General features: G+C 43.1%; 2 protein-coding genes and 1 non-coding gene across 3 annotated transcripts in view; 1 reads left to right on the top strand and 2 right to left on the bottom strand.

The window, feature by feature from the left end:
• Positions 1-802: 802 nt before the first annotated feature.
• On the bottom strand, positions 803-18,556 carry ZCCHC4 (zinc finger CCHC-type containing 4). Its single transcript, XM_075260006.1, has 13 exons — positions 18,466-18,556; positions 17,076-17,194; positions 13,886-13,968; positions 13,522-13,797; positions 12,273-12,353; positions 11,069-11,141; positions 10,831-10,981; positions 7,145-7,242; positions 6,103-6,224; positions 5,908-5,983; positions 3,347-3,398; positions 1,253-1,397; positions 803-1,114 (listed from the first exon to the last, which is right to left on the bottom strand). Exons 1-13 carry the CDS (start codon positions 18,554-18,556, stop codon positions 985-987), a joined length of 1,497 nt encoding a protein of 498 aa, XP_075116107.1. The 3' UTR covers positions 803-984.
• A 1,166-nt stretch (positions 18,557-19,722) lies between these two features.
• On the bottom strand, positions 19,723-19,796 carry TRNAI-AAU (transfer RNA isoleucine (anticodon AAU)). Its single transcript has one exon. It is a non-coding gene; the product is annotated as a tRNA-Ile (tRNA).
• A 233-nt stretch (positions 19,797-20,029) lies between these two features.
• SEPSECS (Sep (O-phosphoserine) tRNA:Sec (selenocysteine) tRNA synthase) overlaps positions 20,030-23,904 on the top strand; it is a 29,190-nt gene continuing 25,315 nt past the window's right edge. The window contains exons 1-2 of the mRNA XM_075266163.1: positions 20,030-20,217; positions 21,779-21,933. Coding sequence (XP_075122264.1) covers positions 20,104-20,217; positions 21,779-21,933 — 269 coding nt within the window. The 5' untranslated portion in view covers positions 20,030-20,103. The remainder of the gene's footprint in view (positions 20,218-21,778; positions 21,934-23,904) is intronic.

Raw genomic sequence — 23,904 nt, 5'->3', positions numbered from 1 at the left:
AACCATATCCCAAACGCTCCAGGGACACTTTCTGATAATCCAGTGACGTTCCGTTTTACCACTTCCGAAACAAAACGTCACCATTAATCTTCTCCCTCCCCTATCCCCATCAATACTTACCAAGCCTTTCTGTGTCAGGGGAACAGGTCCTCCCCTCTTCCTGTAGTGGACGGAATAGGTTAGCTAGGGAGATGGGGAGAGTGGTAGGTGCTAGTAATGGCTGGGATCACTATTCTTAGTAAGACAGGGATGGTGGGAGGGGCTAGGTTTAGTGAGAAAAGTAGGGTGGGAGGGGCTAGGCTAGTGAGACAGGGAGGGTTTGTAACGGAGTGAGAGAGGAGTGGGAGCTGAGTGAGAGGGAACTAGTGTAACAGCTTACACAGGAAGCTGCACAGTAGGAAGTTACACCAAGTAAACAAAGGCAGAGGATGCAGCAGCAACCACAGATACCCAGAAATCACTCCAAACACTGCTAAAGGTATATGGGTGTACATATTAACTCATCAGTAGTACTAACAGACCTTTCTAAAAGAAAAAAAAAAAAAGATTTTCTGCCTGGAAAACCCCTTTAAGTCAGAGCAAAACTCCTGTAATAAAACATACATAGGACATGACTATTTCTGCCATTGGTGGTTTCTATTAAATGAAAAATCCCTGAAACTAGATGTATATTTTCTATGTAAATCGAATTGATTTGACCTTTTTTTAAAAAAAAAATAATTTTTTTTTTTAATGTACCCCATGAATGATGTGACAAATAATAATATCTGACAAATGATGACATTGATGACATATTGCAGCACAAGTAGTTGACTACAATGAGTCACAGAATAGAAGTGAGATAGTTTATTTGTTACAAAGATATTACTAAATGCAGCGTAAGTAAAAGGTGTTGAGAAACAAAGGAACAAGACAACAGAATGTACTAAAGAAGCGGAGCCTGGAAATGCAATGTTGTGCAATTCAAGTTATTGTTCTGTACACTCAGGGCGCCGGGTTATTCTTCTTTTGTTTCTTTTTCTTCTTCTGTTTCTTTTTATTTTTCCAAACCTCTGGAATATGTGAAGTTTTCTTTTTGTTTATTTTTAGTTTTCCTTTGCTCTGATTTTGCATTCTGAAAACAGATAAGAACAGAATTTTAACAATATGCTACACTGTAATGACACACCCCATGCTCTATAAAATATACAGCACACATAGAGCTAGACTTTTATGGACCCCGCTGACATGACGATGGGGTGTAATAACTCACTTTTTGTGGTCCGCAGTGACAGGACGACGGGGACAGTTGCTACGTTTATGATCTTTGTCTCCACACAGAAAACAGCCGTCCACAGTACGGCCGCAGGAATGGTCTTCAAGAGCACAGCGGTCACATGAGGAACAATGAGTCCATGCTGTAAAATAAAGCTCTGACAAATTAGAGGAGGCTCATTGTTATAGGATAAGCAATTCATCTGAAGGCAAAGCCATGCTGACTTGTTTCCAAGCCTCAAAAATTCCAAACTAACCTGGTCACACCCTAAAAGAACCAATATTGTGTGCAGATATATTATGTGCTGAAATATCTCATATACTGTAGTAGAATTATAGGAGACTATTCCCAGACTACAACAACATGGTGCCTACATTCTGATGCCATCTTGCCTATCAAGGGTCACCAACCGGTCTATGACTGATCGTTTCTGGCCTGCTATTGAGTTTATATAGCATCTACAATTATAGATCCATAATTGCACATTATATACTGAACACAACTTTAGTCTTGTGCAGGGGTCTAAATGCAAAATCAGAATAGAATATAGTATCCTGTGCAGGAATTTGCATGGAAAATGGGAGTAATTTATTAAGATTGGCATTCCCTACACCAGTCTTAACAAGTTCCAAAACTGGCATGTGGCATGCCTGAAGTATTAGCAGGCTCCGACCCCTATGCCCCAGAAGCGAAATCTACGTCAGTCAGGAACTGGCATAGATTTTCTATATAACTTGAGTCAGATCTCTGGCCCCGTCCCATCCCAATCTCAGCTCTGCCCACACTCACAGAAAGTGAGTAAAAAGGAAACCAGAAATGTAACTCGTCCATCATCAGTGAATGAGACAACCAGGTAATAACAGATCTATCATACAGAAGCTGTGAAAACGGAAGCCGCTACACCAGTGTGAACAGTTACATGTGGATAGGTGCTTTATCCGTCAGACTGCTCACCATTAATAGTCAGATTGCATAATCCTATTATAAATACACAAGTTTCAGTGAAGTGATCCAAGTATGTGAAACTAACAACACAGTTCGTTCTGGTGAAGCGTTGTCAGGTAGATGCCAACTTCAATAAATAAACCGTCCCGCTGCACCTATGTCTGCACGCAGGTGTAAAAAGGAGGAGAAATGAAAAACAAGACTAAGAAGACTAAAGGCAAATTTGGGATACCATACAGTACTGGATGAATTTATTAAAGGGACACTCCACCCAGAACTAGTTTCATTTGCTACACTATGACTACCATGAGTCAGCCTCTCATCTGTTCTTTTTCTTACTGGTTCTATCCCTCCATATATTACTAAGATGTCTATGGAGAGCTGTGTGTTAGCCACAGAAGGCTTTAGCAGTCCCTATATTATAAAATTGCATGCCTTGAACCACACAAGATCTCTCACCGTTATTGCTGATGATAAGACAGCTCCTGTCACACAGTTATAATGCAGATGCCAACAGTGCAGCCTCTCTGTCTCTGTTTATATGAGTATTCCCTTCTCAGCATATATGGCTATATACATAGGATAGGCCATACATGTCAGATACATGCCAGTACCACCTCTGGTAGCTTACCTGTCTCCAGAACTGGGCCCTGTTCATAGTCAAACGAATGTAGAAGGGCAGTGCATGTGCAAGTCTCTCCATTCTCTTGTATGGGTGCTCCAAATATAGATGAGGGTGTTTGCTCAACTTTTTTTTTTATAACTTCTAGGCAAGTGACTAGAGAGAGACTTGTGCACGCACGACCCTTCTCCATTTGATTCTACACAGGGCTGTGAGGAAGACAAATGGCATTGCTCACCCGCATACATAGATGGTACTGTCTCTAGCTGCCCATGTGAAGCTGTACTGAAGCATCATGGGACTGACTGCAAAGCATAGAGAAATAGAGCAAAGGAAATCTAACAATCAAGATGGAGTCTTATTAGAAGCAGGGAGAAGGTTGCACTGCAATAAGGTAATTTTTGGTGGAGCCCCAGCTTGTGCCAAAATTGGAGATTTTTGTGGCTAGCTTGAACAAGTTGCAGCTCAGTTACCTAAAAAGTAATACAGCCAAGACGATGCAGATAAAATAAGTTGGTACTTACATGGCTTCACACATTTATTACAAAGAATACAGTGTTTCCACGCTCTGCCGTCCTATAATGAATTAACAAAACTTTACAATCTGAATCATATCTGTAAGAGAACTTATTTTAATTTATTAGTTTACATTGTAGAGATCCAGGGTTACTGCTTCCATTAAGGGTTTTGATCCATGAAATCTTGGTAGTTAAATGGAGTCTTCCACCCAGCACATCAACCCAGTCCTACAGATAGATAGGTTAGAGTCTCCTGAATCATACTGTATTTTTCCCTTGTGAATCGGTGCCTTTCATGCTGAGATATTACCGTTTTTTGGTCAAAATGGAAACGATATCTTTGGAGCAACAAGGGTGTTGTCACATTTGCATATTCACAAAAATAGCAATATCTTGGCAACGGAGGCATCGGTTCACGAGGGGAAATACTGATTCAGGTGACCCTAACGGATCTATCTGTCGGGCATTGGATTCCAATAATACTGATAACATAAAGACTTTATTCCATCAATGCTGCAGACAGATATACATACAGGAAAGGGAACGTTTTTACCAATAAGTGGATATACCCTCTCCTTACTACATGCCACCCATATCTGATCAGTGGAGGTCGGATACCTGGGCCTTACAAATCAGCTCCACGAATTCGACAATCTTAATGGGTCTGAGCTGCAATATCAAGCACAGCAACTAAGCATTGTATAGCATTTTGCCTTGTATCCAGTGAAGGGGCCATAGCGCCTACTCAAACACTATGGTCTCCTTCAAATCACTGATCTTGGGGGTGGTGGTGGTGGTGGGGGGGTGCCAGGTGTCTGTCCCACCAAACTGATAATGATTATCTATCGTAAGGATAGGTCATCACTGATCTTGGGGGGGGGGGGGGTGCCAGGTGTCTGTCCCACCAAACTGATAATGATTATCTATCGTAAGGATAGGTCATCCTTGAAACCTTGAGTTTCTACAAAAAAAAAAAAGAATAAGTGCAAAAATCTGTGAAGACCTCAATAAAATGATCAAGGAATTACTGAATGTGAAGTGCATTAATAAAACAAAAGAAGAGGTGGAAAAGACCTTGAAGGCTCATCGGGACCAACAAGAATCCACCGAGAGAGAAGACTGGGAAGAAGAATGACTACCAATACAGAGCTACAGGGAGAAATTTAGCATGGTATGGGAAAACAACATGAGGGCAAGGTTGTCACTTCTCCCCGTATGCAAAAACAACAATCAGGGTTGACAAAGTCATTGACATCCGATTCTGACACACTTGAGCAAGTCCATTGGAAGAGTAAAAGAGAAGACTAATGTCTTAGCAGCACAAATCTTTGAGATATCAGAGGACCCCAAGAACTCCATATTTGTTCTTGGACTCTGAATGATGTTGAATTGTCAGTTTTAAATAAGGGGCTTTCTTGTTGCCCAAATGACGTTCTGGGTAGTTTCCTATCCACAGGTACATATTATTACTTGATTATTACTGAGGGCCACAGGAGACATTATTACTTGTCTGGGGGCTTCTGGAGAACATTACTACTTGACTGGGGGCAACTAGGAAGTATTGCTGCTTTCCTGAGGGCCACTGGGGAGCATTATTAGTTGTCTGGTACCCACTTTGGAGCATTATTAGGTTCTGGGGGGCCACTGGGGGATATTACTACTTGTCTGGGGGCCACTAGGGGACATTATTATTTGTCTGGGTTGCATTATTACTCGTTTGGGGGCTACTGGAAAATATTACTACTTGCTTGGGGGCCACTGGGAAGCATTATTAGGGTCTGGAGACCACTGACAAGTATTAATAGGTGTCTGGGGGCCACTGGAAAGCATGATTAGGTTCTGGGGCCACTGAAGAGCAATACTTTGTGTTTGAGGTGCACTAGGGAGTATGTACTGTGTGGTGGTCCACTGGGAAGCAGGATATCATGTGGGGCCACTAAGGGAGCTTGGTGATGGTAAAAGATGATTTTTTTTTAGTACTGGGTGGAAAGTATTGGATGGTGTAGCTCTGAGGGTGAATTCACATGGTGCAGTTGTGATGAAGTTCCAATTGCACCATAACTGCGACAGAAAAATGCATCCAGTTTTGATGTGGTTCTAGCTGTAATTTCAAAAACTGTGCTAAAAAACACATCAAAACTATAGTTTTTCTGCCTCTTGGTAAAAATTATTTGGTATTGGTTTCCTGAGGAAACTTTTTCTTCAGGGGTGACCAGAGTCTGAAAAGGTAGTGAAACACAGAACTAGGAGGTCTATCGTTTTGGCAGGTGTAGAAGTCTTGCATGCACGTCTTTTCCATGTCTGATTTTTGTCTGAATCTGCAATGGCGGCTTTAAACAGAATCTTCAAGGTAGATGAGAACATAGACTAAGTCTGGACCTAAACCATTTTTATAGTTGTGTTCACATGAGACATGAAGTTACAACCATGGGGAAGTTATCAGAAAGGTCTAATGCACGCCAAGTGTGTACACGGGACTTAAGAGGCTGTCCAAACATCTGTATGACTCAATACTGCTGAAAATAAATACATAAAGTGCTGTAAGGAAGGAACACATAAGCCATTACCTTGGAGGTACAAGACATGCAGATTTCACAGTGCTTATTTTCGGAGGACACGTATCTCTTGCAGATTGAGCAGAATCTACATTATAAAATAAAATAATTAAGTACCAAGCCTTATACATACAATGCAAAACATGAGTTCATGCATGAAGTGGTCCACTAATACACATCTAGCATTCTGTGTACACCATGCTGTACCTGTAGCCCTCACTTGCCGGAAGGACAATACTTTCTGGGGAAATGTTGGTAAAAATGCGGACAGGTGATTGCTTCCTTCCCGTTTTCCCGTGTTTATACTGGGTGTGGTTATCATAATCCACCTGTAAAGAAATATAATATATTGTATTGTATGATGTTATTATATATGTAATCCCCTGCAGTTATAAGATATGCCCAGCCACTTTCTCCCTCCTGATCTGACTTTAGATGCATAAAGATGCCAAGGCGCCATCTAAAGCCCAACAAGTATTGGGCACGTTTCCGATTATAAGTAATAGGACCTGCACATGATACTCGCTTAGTGTCGGACCATTGCCTTGGCATCTCTGTAGTCCAGTGTGAAGAAAGCGATACAAAAATAAACCTACAGACTCCCATTTTATTCAGTGTAAATCTGCTTAAAAAGATAAGTAACTTTATACATTAGACCTATCTACTACTGATAGTCACAGCTTGTCTAATGCTACAGAGCTGCGCTCATAATTCTGCTCACTATATAAAGTAGTGGAAAGGTAACTGTTTCCCATAGATGATGCCTGCAGTTTACAGTCTACAGTTTCCTGAACATAAATCACCAAAGAATTTTCCAGAAAATGAATGAACAGAGATTTCAGCTCTGAAGCCTAAAAAAATTTGTATAAAGCTTTGGATTGTTGTACGGGTTTAGTAAAAGATAATACAAATGGGGCAGATTTACAAAGCTAAAATTGTTCAGATTCTGGCTTAATTTGATTAAAACAATATACACATGTACTTTAGAAACTTTTTATCTTGCTTGAAGAGGGACGTGGAAAGGGACGGGGCTTAAAATACAACGTGAGCTGAAATTGTGGCACATGGCAAGCCAACCAATAGGCACCTAAAGATGCATCAAATTTAACCATCAACATCAGCCATTTTGATAAATTTGGCTTATGTAACATCAGACTGTAGGAAAGTTCTGTATGCAAGTGTAAAATGGTGCTACAAGATGGTAGTACAGAAGGAAAATTGGAGTTGACCACGACATTCGAGAACTCACCTGATAGTCTAACATAGTGAATTCAGGAAAGCACTGAAGGATACGAGCCTCAAAGAAGTATGGGAAGATCCAAAACATGGGCAGCTCGGCCGAATTACCTGAGACACAAACACTTTACTGTTTAATAGTCCTATAAAGTGTGTGATCACCCGCTCCGATAATAAAAACACTCCAGCAAGACTACAGCACGTCTGTGCCAGATACCCTTCACCTAATAATAGCAATAAAAAAAAGTTGTGCCGAGATTTTACAACGTCACTTTATGGTGATGGCACCTACTGCTAAAGAAGCATCAGAAAAAAAAATCCTAGAGATCCACAGTCATAGCCCTAGTCATAGCCCGCTCTACACCAATCTTTTAACCCACCACTATACTTTCTTAGGTGTATGGCGGCAGTCACAATGATCCCTCTAAGGGTGTCACAAACGCCTATACACGTATCTGCTGTACGTGTACTGTGGATGCCGGCACTTTAGGTAAACATGGCGTATGTCCAAAGCTGAGCGGGTTACCGAACGGCTCCCGCACTGTTCATTGGTCAGTTGCTATGGCAATTAGGAGCCTTCTAAGGGCATGTTCACACAGAGGAATAGGTCACGGAAACCTTTTCTGCCTTGTGAACTTTCCGCGTGGCTAACCGCAACGGGATGCAGCTGCAGCATCAGAATTCTGTCGCGGCATCCTGCTCCTGATTAGGCTCGAATGAATGGGCCTAAACAGGAGCGTCTCGAGCCACAGCTGACTCAGCCGCAGAATCCGCAGCAAGATAGTTCATGTCGCTTCTTTTTTTCGCTACTAGCTAGCGGAAAAAAAAGCGAGTGGCTCCCATTGAAGCCAATGGGAGCCAATTTTGCAGGCAAATTTTGTGGTGGATTCCGCGTCAAAATCCGCCTGCAAAAAACTGTGAACATACTATAAAGGATCCCAGACCTGCCATAACATTATTGCTATAGAGTCCTGCCTGGGGTAGTAATACAGGGTTTTTACCATAGACCTCAATGCAGTAATATTGCAGTCTCTGGTAGGAGTAATCTAATTTTTGCATGTTTAAGCCACCCAGAGAGGAGGGGGCAAAACAAATTTAAAAGGTTTCTCAAAACGTTTGGAAAAATTAACAAAAATTAAAGTTCAATTCATCCCATATTTCTCCTACAATACATACAAAAATAAACAAAAACACACATAAAATAATTAATCGTTCATGCATCATAATATGTCCGAACGATAAAAATCTAAAACTATTTATCCTATACAACACAGTGAGAAAAATGCCCAGATTGCAGGTTTTTTTTTTTACTATTTTAACTCATCAAAAAGCTAAATAAAGACTTTTATTTTTTTAGCTGTATTAAAAGAAGACAAAACTGTATAAAGTATAATGTCCCACTGCAGTCCCCACACAGTTTAATGTCCCATAGTGGCTCTCCACATGGCATAATGTCCCACAGCGGCCTTATATGCAGTATAATGTCCCATAGTGGCCCCTCCACAAAGTGTAATGTTGCATAGTGACCCCGTAATGTCCCACAGCGACCTTACATGCCTTATAATGTCCCATAGCAGCCTCTTCACACAGTATAATGTCCCATAGCGGCCCCTTCACACAGTATAATGTCCCATAGTGGCTTCTTCATACAGCATAATGTCCCATAGAAGCCTCTTCACACAGTATAATGTCCCATAGCAGCCTCTTCACACAGTATAATGTCCTATAGCAGCCTCTTCACACAGTATAATGTCCCATAGTGACCTCCCCACACAGTATAGTGTCCCATAGTGGCTTCTTCATACAGCATAATGTCCCATAGCAGCCTCTTCACACAGTATAATGTCCCATAGCAGCCTCTTCACACAGTATAATGTCCCATAGTGGCCTCTTCACACAGTATAATGTCCCATAACAACCTCTTCACACAGTATAATGTCCCATAACGACCTCTTCACTCAGTATAGTGTCCCAGTGGCCTTACATGCAGTATAATGTGCAAGGTTGGCCCCTATGCTAATAAAATTTTAAAAAAACAAACCACATACTACAAATTTTACAGAAATTTCCAGTGTGGCTCAATGAAACTGCTGAAAGCTCAGCTATAGCTCATGATATATTTGATTATGTGTTCGGATTATTTGTTGTGCAAAAGTGAAACAACTTGTGACTTTTTCTTATTATAATCAGCCCCTGTCTCTGGTATATGGGGAGGCAGCCAGTAAACTCAGAAAACAACTTTATACAAGTCAATGACCCAAGAGCGCCAATGAACAAAGGATTTGGATTGCCGACCACCAACTCAAACACGTGAGCCAGTAACATATGCAGCAGGGGTCTGGACGGTTATTCTGCCATACAGCATTAGTGACTAAAATTAGACACAGCCTGCCCTCTAGTGGACAAATGTGTGGATTACAATATTCCAGCTCCACAATCTATTTGTCGACATATAGTGACATTTGGCATTTCTGCTGAGAGCAAAGATAAAACGTTAAAAAAAATCATGAAATCGTCTAGGTGGTTGATGTTACTGTATATGTGTATCTGATATGGTATTCGCTTGACACTAATATTATACACATATTTCTAATTATGGTCACATTATGTAAGCCTATGACAAGCTATGATGTGGACCGGTTTTGGCAGCTGAAGTATTTTTAAGACCCCCTTGAACAATGCAGAACCCCTTGCACAATTTCTAGTGCATGTCCTGTTTATGTGCAATAACATAAGAAAACTAGCACTGCACACAAGAACCATCACTACCATCAGCAGCATATAGAACAACTTCTAATGTGTATTTTTTGCTGTATTGTGGCTGCAATAGCCACAGCCCATATAAGTCACCCATTTAATGTTACGGCGATCCAAGGATAGTTGAGCAGGGGTATATACCAATATATTAGAGGCAGTGCATAGGCTCAATGGTTAACACATTGGGTCTTGGATTCAAATCTGACCAAGGCAACGTGCACATGGAGTTTGTATGTTCTCCCCATGTTTGTATAGGTTTCCTCCCACACACAAAGAAACACCCTTATAGGTTCATTTGGAATTTAGATTGTGAGCTCCGATGGGAACAAGGACTAATGCAAGTGATAATCTTTGTACAGTGCTGCAGAATATGTATGCACTGTATAAATGGGTAAAATAAAATATTACAACTTTCCAAATCTAGACTTATGTGGGGTGGAACAGGGGTCTCTTTTGGCATAAATGTGTGAAATAATAATGAAGTAATACATGATGGCACCAGTTGTAACCTATGGTTTGTCAGTGTACAGACGTGTCAGATTAATACTGTCTGCCATGGCCCTCCACTACTCAAAGTGAAGGGAGTGTTGTGAAGTAGGGGCATTACTGGCTGCCATACAGGCGCTCATCCACAACACCCACACGGGTCAGTTGTTTTACAGGAATCCATTTTACCTATCAGTATATATTTGGAAACTGGAGTATCCAGAGGAAACCCATATAAACACAGGGAGAACCTGCAAACACCATGCAGATGTTGCCCTTGGTTGTATAAAGACCCAGCAAGGAACCAGTGCTAACCGTAGTAGGAATTCCTCTTATTGTAAATCCATTCTTTTCAAAGCTGGGTATCTTGGGATTTGCCAAGCCAAGAAAAAGGGTAACACTCTGTTTTGTCTGACCAAGCTACAAAACACGTTTCCTCCATAGACTGACGCTCACCTGTTTCCGCCGCCGTCCTCCACATATCGCTAATTTTTTTAAAGCTGAAAGCCAAAGGTTCCACCAAACCTCCGAATGGTGGGTCAGTCACCATAATAACCCCTTGCCCGTCGTCCTTCTGTAGGAACTTCTGACAGATGTTCTGTGCGGCCTGGAATACATTATCAGGACATAACAATCAATGTTCACAAAGAAATTATTGAAAATTGTCACTATCTAGATATATGACCATATTTACCTCTCCGCCAAAAAAATGATGATTAAACATGTTGTAATGACAAAACTCGTCTTCGCCATAGAACTGGGAATACCTGAAATATGAGAAAAAAATGCAGTTTTATAATAAATTTGCCAAATAAAGATCCGTCAGCAATATAAGACAGATTTCTGTACATATGAAGTCCATCTACATGTAACTACAGAGAAATGCCAAAAAGTATTGACTTTTGACTGCATGACCTAAATCCATATACTGTAGAAGCACAGTGTCAGAGCTATGTACTTCAATGGGTTAAAGGGAGTGAGCTGCATTATCTATGGACAAGGAATTAAAGGGGTCTTCTGTGGATATTATACTGATGAGCTTTCCTTAGGATAAGTCATCAGTATCAGATAGGTAAGGATCAGACACCTGGTGACCGCCACCGATCGGGTATTTGAAGATATTTCCCTATTCGGATGAGCCCTGAAGCCTCATCACTACCCACTGAGCACAGCGCCGTATATTATATAGTGGTCATACTTAGTATTGCTACGCTGTCCCATTCACCACTGCCACTGATCTGTAGGGGTCCCAGGCATTGTACCTCACGGATCAGATATTGATGACCATTAATATGTCAATCCCAGAAAGCCCCTTTAACATTTTTCCTCTACGCTATGAAACATGAGTAACTACTGACATTAGCAAGATAAAACAACGTATACAGCTCACTATTATGTTATTAGTCCAGAGTCACCACTCTTGTGGTTAATGGTGCACGAAAAAAGACTTGGACCCAGAGGCTTGGGAAATAGTCAAACATCCAAGAAAAACTATTTGGCACCAGTCTAGAGAACAATCCATTAGTATAAAATAAAACTTCTAATCTTCATATAAAAAAATCCATCCATAGGTCAGTAGGCAAATATACATGTGTTTGGATATGAATAAGAGACTAATAGAATAATAACTTATGGATGGATTTTTTTTATACAAAGATTAAAAGTTCTATTAACACATATAGTGGTGCCCAATCCACATTGTGAACCTTGCAGTCAGTATATTGGGTGGGACTCGAGGCTTTCCGGACGTGTCATTGACTATGGCTAGTCAGCCATAGGTGATCATTGCATAGAGGTTGTACTGGATACAAGTACTATATGCAGGTAACACTGTCAGCATTGGCAGTCTATAGCATTATATCTATAGCAGTGAGCGGCACATGAGCATTCTTCCTCACCTGAAGTCAATGTCTAACAAGAGGCTCTTCACCTTCAGTCCAGAGACTTCAAGGGACTTTAATCTAATCCACTCGTGTAACCTGAAAAATAATATAAAATGCTCAATACAGCAGACAGTCCATGATGGCAAACATAGGAGAAGACTACAGATTCATGAATACGACAAAGTAATCTTTTACCGTAGTTATATATATTTGTAAGAATGCTGGGTGACAACCAATGTGGCTGCCATTCCAGGTCATTGTGTTGTAAGGGTGAATTCACACTGAGTAAACGCTAGCTTATTCTGAACGTAAAACACGTTCAGAATAAGCGGCGTCTAAAGCAGCTCCATTCATTTCTATGGGAGCGGGGATACGAGCGCTCCCCATAGAAATGAATGGGCTGCTTCTTTCACTCCGTGCAGTCCCATTGAAGTGAATGGGGAGTGCCGGCGTGTACGCTCCGGCATGAGCAGAGCTTGCCGTATACGCCGGCACTCCCCATTCACTTCAATGGGACTGCACGGAGTGAAAGAAGCAGCCCATTCATTTCTATGGGGAGCGCTCGTATCCCCGCTCCCATAGAAATGAATGGAGCTGCTTTAGATGCCGCTTATTCTGAACGTGTTTTACGTTCAGAATAAGCTAGCGTTTACTCAGTGTGAATGCACCCTTACCCCGTGTTCTCGGGCTCCCGTCTGCTAATCCAGTACGCTTCTGTATATGAGCATACTTCACAGTCAGGATACTAGATAAAGCCCCCTGTGGAACCTAAGGGGGCATTCACACGGAGTAACGCCGGGCGTGTATCACAGCCGTACACGCCGGCGTTACGGCAGACTCCCGAACACTTCCCATTCACTTCAATGGGAGCGCTTGTAAACGCCGCTGTTACAAGCGCTCCCATCGAAGTGAATGGGAACTGTTTGGCAGTCTGCCGTAACGCCGGCGTGTACGGCTGTGATACACGCCTGGCGTTACTCCGTGTGAATGCCCCCTAAGGGTAAATTCCCTGCACATACTCGAGCAGTCATTTTGTGGTGGTCATCTACACGAGCGCAATTGCGCCTGTGCAGTACGCTTGTGTAGTTCTCTGGACAACTAAGCATACTGAGCAATTTGTTCCCAATTCAAAACAAATTCAAAACCAATATTGTTACCGCTGGCTGGTTGTCACCAGGCTTTCATAGAAGCAAATATATAAAGAATATTTTTACAAATCCAAAAATTTGCAATTTTTCCTTTTCTAGTTACTAATGTGACATACCTGGGAGTCCCCACACACAGTACTCGGGTATAGCCCAGGCTGGTAATGGTGTCCAGGAACAATGTACAGCTTCTATCTGTAAACAGGTACTGGGCATTACTTTTCTTATTCTCCAGCGGATGTAACAGCTGACTTGGTTGCTTCAGATGTGATACTGAGACATCACCAAGAAGATGGTGCCCCGAGTGCTCCTGCCAGTCATTCTCCAGTAAAAGCTGCTGGCACTCTCTGCAAAACTTCCTTTTCGCCAATGGGAGGGCAATGAACTCTTGAAACCTATTGTAGAGATACAGATATTTCAATCGTGATTCAAGAAAAATCCAGATCATTGATCTATAGGGAGCTGCGTACAGTGATACGATACCTTGTCGTGTACTGTTGGTGGGTCATAGGGGGCTGACTGCTGCGATTGTACTCCTCTCTTGCTAGAAGTCTGGCTTGTGAGACCTGCCATCATTTTCAGAAAGGTAATACATTGTAATATCCTATATACAAAATCCTATCTAGCCATTCTATTAATGTCTAAGCTTTTACCAGACACATGAAGTATAACGTATACCACAGATATTCAGTCATTCTCTCCAGGTAAAGAGGTTGTCCAGGGATTTTGTTCCTTAGGATAGGCCATACATATCTGATCAGTGGCCCCTGCACAGACCAGCTGTACGGGGCTGGCCTCTGGTTGATGTACTATACAACACACGGCGGGGAAAACAGATGGCTCCATGGCTTCTATAGTGGCCAGGTGCTGCTACTGCAGCTCAGCTCTTATTGATGTATCCAATGGATGGGCCATAAAAAAATCCTGGACAACTTCTTCAAAGAGGACCTTTTACGTCCTCTGACATCAACAGTATTATATACTGCAAGAAAGCTGACAGTGCACTGAATTCAGAGATATCGGTGCAGGTAATTTCGGCACCGATATCACTGCACTGTACTTTAAGGCTTAGTTCACACGTAAATTACGAGTGGCTTATTTTGGAACCGGAAAAAACATCTTCCTAATTAGGAAGCTTTTTTTGGACCTTGCTGCGCTTTTTGTAGCTTTTTTTGGAGCGTTTTTTTGTAAAAACTGCTTCAAAAAACGCCAGGCTGTTTTCCCCTCCCGTAAAGTGAATGGGCTGAAAAAAACGTGAAGAAGAAAGGTCATGTCACTAGCAGTCTCCATAGAGCACTATTGTAAAGGGGCGGATTTTGAAGCGAAATCCGCTGTCAAAATCAGCTTCTTTGCCCCCGTGTGAACTAGCCCTAAGGGTGGGACTTACAGTTCAGTGTCATCGCTGGGCTGTAAGAAAGGCCCCCCAACAGTACTCTTCCATAACCTTGTACAGTTGGGGGGGGCGTCTCACACCCAGTGATGTCGTTAGATTGTAAGGCCCACCATTCTGACAAAGGAGCAATATTGGTGCTGTAACTAACAGCACCGATATCTCCAGCACCCAAGTGCATATTGGCAAAGCTGACAGTAGGGTATATACCGTATATACTCGAGTATAAGCCGACCCGAATATAAGCCGAGACCCCTAATTTTACCACAAACAACTAGGAAAACTTATTGACTCGCGTATAAGCCGAGGGGGGGAAATCCACCATTGCAGATAAAAAGTCTGGTCATGTGCACTGCAGCTTAGTAGCTCGATGGGGATCATAGTAATAGCAGTTAACCCCATCATGTCCCTCACATTAACCCTCTGTGTGCCTCACATAAGAGTTACTGATATGTGGGACATATGGAGGTAATAATGAGGTATCTTCATAATTAAGGTCCTTCATTAGTACCCTCATGTGTCTCACATATTAGTAACCCTTATATGGGGCACACAGGCGTTAATATGAGGGACATAATGGGGTTAACTGCTATTAATTAATGGTGCTATATAAATAAATAATAATAATTAATTTGAGGCACATGGAGTTACTGAAACTAAATTAATAACCCCAAATGCCTGACATTACTAGGCAGAGTAACTAAAGGAAGGTCCCTGTGTGTGTCACGTTACTGTAGCTTCCTCTCCTCCATACAACAGACATCTTCCATAAGACACAATGAATCCTGGCCACTCATCTGCAGGGTAGATGCTACATCCTAGTGTGCTAAAGGACCTCTGATGATGTCATGACCATGTGATCGGACTTTGGTGTGGGCGGAGCTACTAGGATTTAGACTCAACCTTATCTGCAGATGTTACATACCAGTGGCTACAGGACCTTTGATGACATCACAGTCACCTCATGACAAGCCAATCACAGAGCAGTAGCACTAAAGGACCTCCCCCTTCCAGTTTTCTGTGCTCTGTGGACCCTGACTCGTGTATAAGCCGAGGAGAGCTTATTCAGCATGAAAAATGTGCTGAAAATGTCGGCTTATACTCGAGTATATACGGTAATACTGCCCATCTCTGAGGACATGAAAGGTCCTCTTGAAAGTGGTTTTTCCACCATAAATCAGCACCACTGCGTGCAGGATCAAGTACTTTTTCATTGGTTCTCCTCTGTAAAAACCAGCAGAGTACAGGAGCAGATTCAGGCTTTCTTATCATATCTCTTGAACGTCGTTGACATCACCCTCACAGTCCCCTCATTCGCTGACATCACAAGGAGATGTCATACATGCCCAGGAGGTGCAGGATCACCTACATGCCCAGGTCACCTACATGATCCACAACCTTATCTAGCATAACTAGGCTGAAGCTGCACCCCGCCACTGTGACTACTTAAGATTATTTTCATAGGACTTTTTATACTTTCAGGCATTTATAACTCCATGATCTGATACTGATGGTCTACCTTGTGAATAGGCCATCAGTATCAATTATCTTCAGATCTTGGACAACCCCTTTAAACGTTCTATGTGTGAACACAGTTTATATAAGTCACCCCCTTTTTTAAGCACAAGGGTCGGAGCTATCAGCTTTCAGTCTGGATGCTGAGACTTTTGGAGATAACAGCTGATTTTGTCTGGGGAAATATTACTTGAGCAGCACCCCAGAGTGCTCCTGTATGTGGTGACGCTGTGATCGCCACTACTACTCCCATCCTCTGGTTCCCTCCATCACTGTTAAAATTTCACTAGCAGCTCATGTGGTGGGGTACTTTATTCTTCTTGCAGATGTGGTAGAAAAAAATCTAATCAAACTAAAAAGCTCACCAGTATTTTATAAAAATATGCATGTTTGTAACATGCAAAGAAAATCCATTGATTAACCCCAATGACTTACAATGAGGCTAACCCATGTAGGGGTCAATTTGCCGCTAAACACAGACAGATAAATAATTAAACTGAAATCAATGTATTTGTGTTCTGTCTGTAAAAAGCAGACTGGAACATGTACGTGAAAACCAGATGTGTGAATAAGGCCTTACATGGCAACCATTCCGACATGGAGTTACTCATTCCTAATGGTCCTCTCCTCTGGGTCATAAAGGGTGGCCCCATGTGAGAGACCCTCCTTTAGGCCAGCCATATGCCCTAATATTACATATGGACAGGGGCTGTTTAGATCAGCAATCCCTTTAAGAGTCCTGTGAACGGCTAATAAATGCACATTTACCTTTTCATCAGCCCACTGAAAAAAGCGACAATCCTTCCGGTCCCGACAGGCGGAGCAGGCATAGAATCTTCTTCCCTGCTCCTTCCCTTGAGATACCTTTGCAAATAAAAGTGTCGGACCTGTAGAAATATAGGAAAGTGTTATTGCGGCAAACCGCAGAGCATTTCAACATGTCTGACCCTTTGTTTCCCCCACACACATGCATGCTCAGTTGTGTATGTTTAAGTCAAGATGACAGGAATGCCGGTTTCTAAGGGTGCATTCACATGGAGTATACGCTCCGCTCATTCTGAACGTAAAACACATTCAGAATGAGCGCGTAAAAAGCAGCTCCCATTGACATGAATGGGTGTTGGCATACGAGCGTGCCCCATTGAAATCAATGGGAGGCTTTTTTCCCTATTACTTTCAATGTGATACGCGCCATATGGCTACTTGTACCTTTCTCGTCACTTACTGAGCAGTGGAATACAAGCTATTTTTTTCTGTTATCAGTCCCTGCCATAATGTTGAAATGATGAACCTATCAACAGGCAATAACATTACTGATTGGGCAGCATGGTGGCTCAGTGGTTAGCACTGCAGACTTGCAGCTCTGAGTCCTAGGTTCAAATCCTGCCAAGGGCAACATCTGCAAGGAGTTTGCGTGGGTTTCCTCTGGGTACTCCGGTTTCCTCCCAAAGACATACTGATAGGGAATGTAGATTGAGAGCCCTATATGGGACAGTGACTGACAATATCTGTAAAGTGCTGCAGAATATGATGGCGCTATATAAGTAAGCATAATAAAATAAATATAAATACTGATTAGAGGAACAATTAACTCCTTGCCTGTTGGCTATGGCAAGTGTCAGAGTGGTGGAGGTCCGACCGCAGGGGTCCCCACTGATCTTTAAAACAGGGGTTCACTTTGTAAGGTGACCGCCTGCAGCCTGTTTGCAGGGAAACCTGTCTTTTCAGCCAGACACAAATTTGGACATGCAGTACTTTGTGTCTGGCTAAAAAAAAAATGGTTTCCCTGCGGACAAGCCACAGGCGGTCACCTTTACAAACCCATTCAAGTGAATGGGTTTTAAAACTGACCGCTGGGTTTCCGTCCTCTCTCCAGTTTCGCCGGGGCCTGACAGAATGCACAAACTGGACAACTTCTTATAAACTGAAACCGTCAGATAAAAAAGTTAGACTTGCAGGACTATTTTGTCCGGTGATTTTAGATGCACACTGCAAAGGCGACTCCAACGCAAATGTGAACATAGCTTAAGTTGTAAGTATGATTGTAGATTTGAGCTTATGATAGAGTACTATTCCCTTCCAAATCAGATATACATGCAGATACAGAATATTGTGCTGTTGTGAAGGATACATGTATATAGATGGTCGCCCTCCTCACCATGTGGGCAGTGAGGGGCACACTCCCTGCTCTGGTCACTCAGCAGCACTTGGATGCCCTCAGACTGCGCTCCTTCCCCTGCCTCGTCCATGCTGCCAGCTGCAGTGTGTGATGATGTCATTGTCACGTGACTGATCTAGGGCGGTCCTGCACAGGGTCATGTGACCAATCAGTCCTAGGTCCTAGCAAAGCAAACAGAGAGGCTGTGCTGTGTTCTGCAGGGTGCATGGAGGAATGTGCAGCCTGGAAGTGATAGGGTAAAGAGCGATATTTAGGACGCAGGGCTTATCTTTTCACTCAATAGAGGTTATTTATTTTGCAATATAACCAAATCACCAGGGCCACCAGGTTACCAAGATCGGAATAAACCAAATCACCAGGGCCACCAGGATCAGAATACACTGGCGAACATGATACAAAAACAAACATTTTCCTTATTTTGCAATGAGACGTTCCACTGTATATACACTGTATACTGCATATATATGTATACTGTATATATACATACAGTATGTATATAGTATGATTTTCCAGTATACTTTCTGTATCAACTCCTTGTAATTTTCAAGATCTCTTTTTTCATTGAAAGGTCAGGTTGAAATCTTCCTCGGGGTCGCAAAGTCCGCCAAAAATTGTCAGAGTTAGAAATCCTACATGGAAGATACTGTGTTGCGTTCAGCGTTAAAACGCCGGACTCCCAATGGACCCGATTATAGTCAATGGGGTTCGCCGGGCTCCGTATGTAACCACTACTCTCTATCGCAGGACCAGAACAACGGACAGGTGACGATAGTGTGAACCTAGCCTAAAGCCTATTCACCAACTCTCCTGGAACATCCAGAAGGCTACTAAAAAAAAAAGGGTGACCTCCCGGCACCTAGAAAAGCAGGCAAATCCCCCAGGCCTGATAGCGGTGGTAGCAGTCATGTTACATGGCACTTTATCAGTATCTGATCGGTGGGGGCTGACACCCAGACCCTGCACTGATCCAGGACTATTCTTCAGGAGATTTGGCCACTCTTCCAGGAGGTCACCCTTTTTTTTTTTTTGCAGGAGCCTCCCAGATGTTTTAGGCGAGTTGTCAAGTATGGTTTTAACCCTTTATGCACGCCCACTGTAGTAAAGTGAAATCTGTCATCTCATACAAAAAGTCCAAACGTTATGACACCTACTTGTATTTTCACTGGTTACCTGAGTACTTCAGTGGCATTACACAACCTGCACTAAAATATAAGCCAAAAAAAAAAAAAAAAAGATTGGCCCGTACGGGGATCGAACCCGCGACCTTGGCGTTATTAGCACCACGCTCTAACCAACTGAGCTAACCGGCCACGCGGAGACAAGTCAGTCCTGCAGGCTTCTAACAGATTTGGCAAACGTGACTTTATGACTCTTTCCCCTCCTCTTTGTGGGCGTGTTCTGGGAGCACTGTTGAGCAATCTATAGATGACTTTGAACCCAGACCAAAGCCTCTAGTCGCTCCCTGATTGGCTGAGAGAGTATATCATAGTATTTGGTCTCCTGTGTTCGCCTCTGATTGGTTAAGTTTACGATTATGGGTGGGGCTTAGTTGTGGCCGAGTCACGCTGTGCCTCAGGGTGCTCGGTTACCCTCTGTTTATGTAGACGCTTACCGGCCATGAATCTGGAAAGTTTCAAGGCGGGAGAGCAGCTTGTGTCTCCGGCTTATATCCGGCAGGGCAGGGAGGCGAGGCGCAGCCATGAGCAGCTGATAAGAGTGCTGCTGGAGAAGGTAAGGCTAGCCTGCGGGCCTGCACACAGGCGTCATGTGACTGCTGGCCGCAAGGGAGCGTGGGAATTGTAGTTCTGACCAACACCTTGGTGGCTGCACATGTGGTTGTACAATGGATGGCTACATACAGCTGCTTAGTAGCTGGCCATAGGTATATACACTGCACCCTAATAAGTAAAACCCCACCTGGATGATAAATCCTGCTCATACAGCGCATGTTCTATGGAGACCAGGCGTATGAGCTGTCAGGTGTCATCGCTTAGTGCAGGACAACTGCTGTATTACAGCTCTCACCATGCACCTTTCTCCTCCATGGGAGTTCCCACAATAGCAGAGCAAGGATGCATGCTGGGAGTTGTAGTTCTGAAGGTTGCTGACCTGTGAGTTAGTGGGTGTCAGTCACCCAATAACATTGGAGGTGTCCTTTAGGTTGGGGTGACACGGCGACTATGGCTCTGAATCCCTTCTCATGACCAGTGATCACCCCACGACTCCAATCACGTCGCAGGGCAATGTGGCGGTCTATGGGTGCACAACCAGAATTCGTGGGCAAAGTCGCTATACGGTCCAAGCCTAGGAGTGTCTTGGCGGACCTATTGGAAAAAAAAACCAGGGTCTTCATAGTCAGCATTACAAAGTGCAAAATCTGCAATCAAAATCTTTATAAAGAATTGATTATTTGTGACTTAAAGTGGCTTTCCTGAACTATGATATTAATGATCTAACCTTAGACTAGGTCATCCATATCAGATTGGTGGGGGTCTGACATTCAGCACTCCCAGAGATGAACTGTTTGGGTCTGTTCACACTGAGTTTTTTTGCAGGTGGAATTTTGACACGGAATCCGCCTTAAAATCCACCTGAAAAATTGTCTCCCATTCACTTCAATGGGAGTCACTAGCAGGTTTTTTTTCAGCTAGCGGAAAAAAAAGCAACATGACCTATCATTGAAGTCAATGGGAGCCGTTTTTGGAGGCGGATTTTGAGGTGTCAAAATCCGCTCCAAAAAACTCTGTGTGAACATACCCTCATCATGCACAGCGCCATACATTGCCCAGTGGCTGTACTTGGTATTGCAGCTTAACCCAATTAATTTGAATGAGCTGTGCCATGATCATGTGACCAACAGATGTGACGTGGTAAATTTTAGAGTCTCTTTAAATTCCACACTGCGGGTCAGTTTCTGCATAGATATAGGTTGCTATGTGCTTGATATCTTGGGTTGGATTTTTCACTTTGTGCCCTCATCACTATGAGGCAGTTTCCTCCACCGCACGTCAGGCTCCCCCGCTCCATTCCATGGCTGCACTGGCCAGGCCCTATGTGAAGCAGCTCAGATGACTTGTGCGGCCAATTGCTGGTCTCAGTGGCCACATGTTGGGTACTAGTGACGCCACCGATGCCCAGCATGTGACCACTGAGCCCAGGAATTTATCACAGCCGCTTCATTTCCAGGCGGTGTGGGCACAGAACGGAACGAGGATAGACGACGCTTGTTTTCATTTTTTTTTTCTTCCTTAGACCACCCCGACCCTACACAATGTTCTTTGTGCTTTTTCAGGGTAAATGTCCACAGGATGCTTGGGACGAGAGCACAATCGAGCTGTTCCTTCATGAGCTGTCTGTCATGGACAGTAATAATTTCCTTGGTAATTGTGGAGTGGGAGAGCGAGAAGGAAGGGTGGCATGTGGCTTGGTTTCCCGACGACATTATAGGTACGCCTCTTTTCTAATAATATACCATGATATCACTTTACTCATTCTTTTCACTCTAAGGCTCCGTTCTCACAAAGTAACACGCCGCTCATTTAGACACGTAAACACGTGTCAGAGAGCGGCGCTTCAAACAGATCCCATTGACTTCAATGGGTGCCGGCTTACGTGTGCTACACATTGAAATCAATGGGTTACAAAGCCTCCCATTGATTTCAATGTGTAGCGTGCGTAAGCCGGCACCCATTAAAGTCAATGGAATCTGTTTTGAAGCGCCGCTCTCTGACACGTGTTTGGATGCTTTCACACGGAGTTTACGCTCCGCTCATTTTACGTGTCAAAGTGACCGCTGTACAACAGAATCCCATAGACTTCAATGTGTGCAGGTCTTACGCGCTACAGATTGAAATGAATGGGAGGCTTTTAAACCTATTGATTTCAATGTGTAGTGCACGTAAGACCGGAACACATTGAAGTCTATGGGATTCTGTTTTACAGCGGTCACTTTAACACGTTTACGTGTCTGAATGAGCGGAGCGTAAACTCTGTGTGAAAGCACCCTTTACGTGTCTAAATGAGTGGCGTGTTACTCTGTGAGAATGGAGCCTAAGGGTATGTTCACACTGTGAAATTTGTACAAGCTGAAAAATTCGTCTTCAGGAATTTAAAGCTGAATTTTGCTGCTTGACTAAATTCCGCTGCTGAATCTGCCATGGAATTTGGAAATTCTGCACCAGCCAGGGGTTCCTTTTCTGCCTCCCAATCACTTCATTGGGAGTTATCAGGCGGAAACTGCCCCAGAAGATCGGGAATGACGCCTTTTCTTTTCTTTTTCGCCTGCTAACTGAAAAAATCTGCATCTGCCTCCCATTGAAAAGAATGAGGCAGATTTTAGGTGGAATTTGGAGTTTATTTTGAGATGGAATCTGCCTCAAATTCATATGAACCTATCCTAAGGGTGGGTTCACACTACCGTTATTAATGTCTGTTGCTTTCATCTGTCATAGGATGAGAGCAACAGACATTCATTATAGAGTACAGGCAGAGCCCCTTTCATCTGGTGTCCATCTGCATTCGCTCTCTTGTTAAAAAAATTGCTAAAAATCTTTCTTTGGTCATGTGTTTCACTTTTCTGATGGAAGTAAATGCTCTGCATGCCGGACTTTTTTTCTTCATTTACAAGAATAAACAAACATAACAGAAGACTGCTTCCTCTATGTTGTTGGGGGCTACGTCTGTGTCACTTTGTCGCTGTTTAAATCCATTGCTCTCATCCCATGATGGATGAGAGCAATGGACATCCACAATGGTAGTGTGAATGTCCCCTAAGTCTGCATACTGTATATGTATGTTCATTGTACCCATAGACTCCCATTATAGTGATGGAGTCAATAAAGTGTCCTGTTGACCTCTACTCCGAAGTAAACAATATGGATATTGTTGTATTTACTACACTACTGCATAGGGAGGCGGAAACGTATACGCATAAAAAAGCAGTTACCTAAGGAAACCCGCAGATCCCATAGACTATAATGGGGTCCGTGTGGTTTCCACTCTGTTTCGCACAACACATGTGGAGAGGAAATTCCTGCAGCACTTTTCTCTCCACATGTTTCATGCAGAAACCACATGTCACGGAGCAAAAGTATACGTCTTCCTCCGGAGGATATCTTGAATCAACACGGACGCAAGAGGTCGGGAGACAACAGCAATTTATTGTAATCCACAAAGTTAGTAGCCGGCAGCGGTCACATCAACCGTAATAACAATAAGTCCACAGAAGTCACAATCCAATGATAACTTTGGTTCCTTGGTCCTGTAACTAAATTCTGGCTCTCTGCAGAGCTGTGCACAGGCCGGCTAACACATACTAACTCCAGCTACAACTATATACTAAGACTGTTACACCTATATCTGTGGGTGGGAAGGGCTGAGTCACAGATCCTTCCCCCCTCACCTATACCAAGGAGAGCA

Source organism: Leptodactylus fuscus, chromosome 1 (assembly GCF_031893055.1).
Source record: "Leptodactylus fuscus isolate aLepFus1 chromosome 1, aLepFus1.hap2, whole genome shotgun sequence".
Lineage (NCBI taxonomy): Eukaryota > Metazoa > Chordata > Amphibia > Anura > Leptodactylidae > Leptodactylus > Leptodactylus fuscus.
Note: the sequence above shows the minus strand (reverse complement) of the source record. Positions and strands in the feature narration are given on the sequence as shown.

What these genes read in the sequence shown, in the direction of transcription:
- ZCCHC4 (XM_075260006.1), bottom strand. Translation starts at nt 18,556, where the DNA reads ATGGACGAGGCAGGGGAAGGAGCGCAGTCTGAGGGCATCCAAGTGCTG. An exon ending in TTGTTAGACATTGACTTCAG is followed by an intron (nt 11,142 to 12,272) that starts GTGAGGAAGAAT and finishes CTCATATTTCAG; the next exon opens with GTATTCCCAGTTCTATGGCG. An exon ending in ATCATTTTTTTGGCGGAGAG is followed by an intron (nt 10,982 to 11,068) that starts GTAAATATGGTC and finishes AATGTATTCCAG; the next exon opens with GCCGCACAGAACATCTGTCA.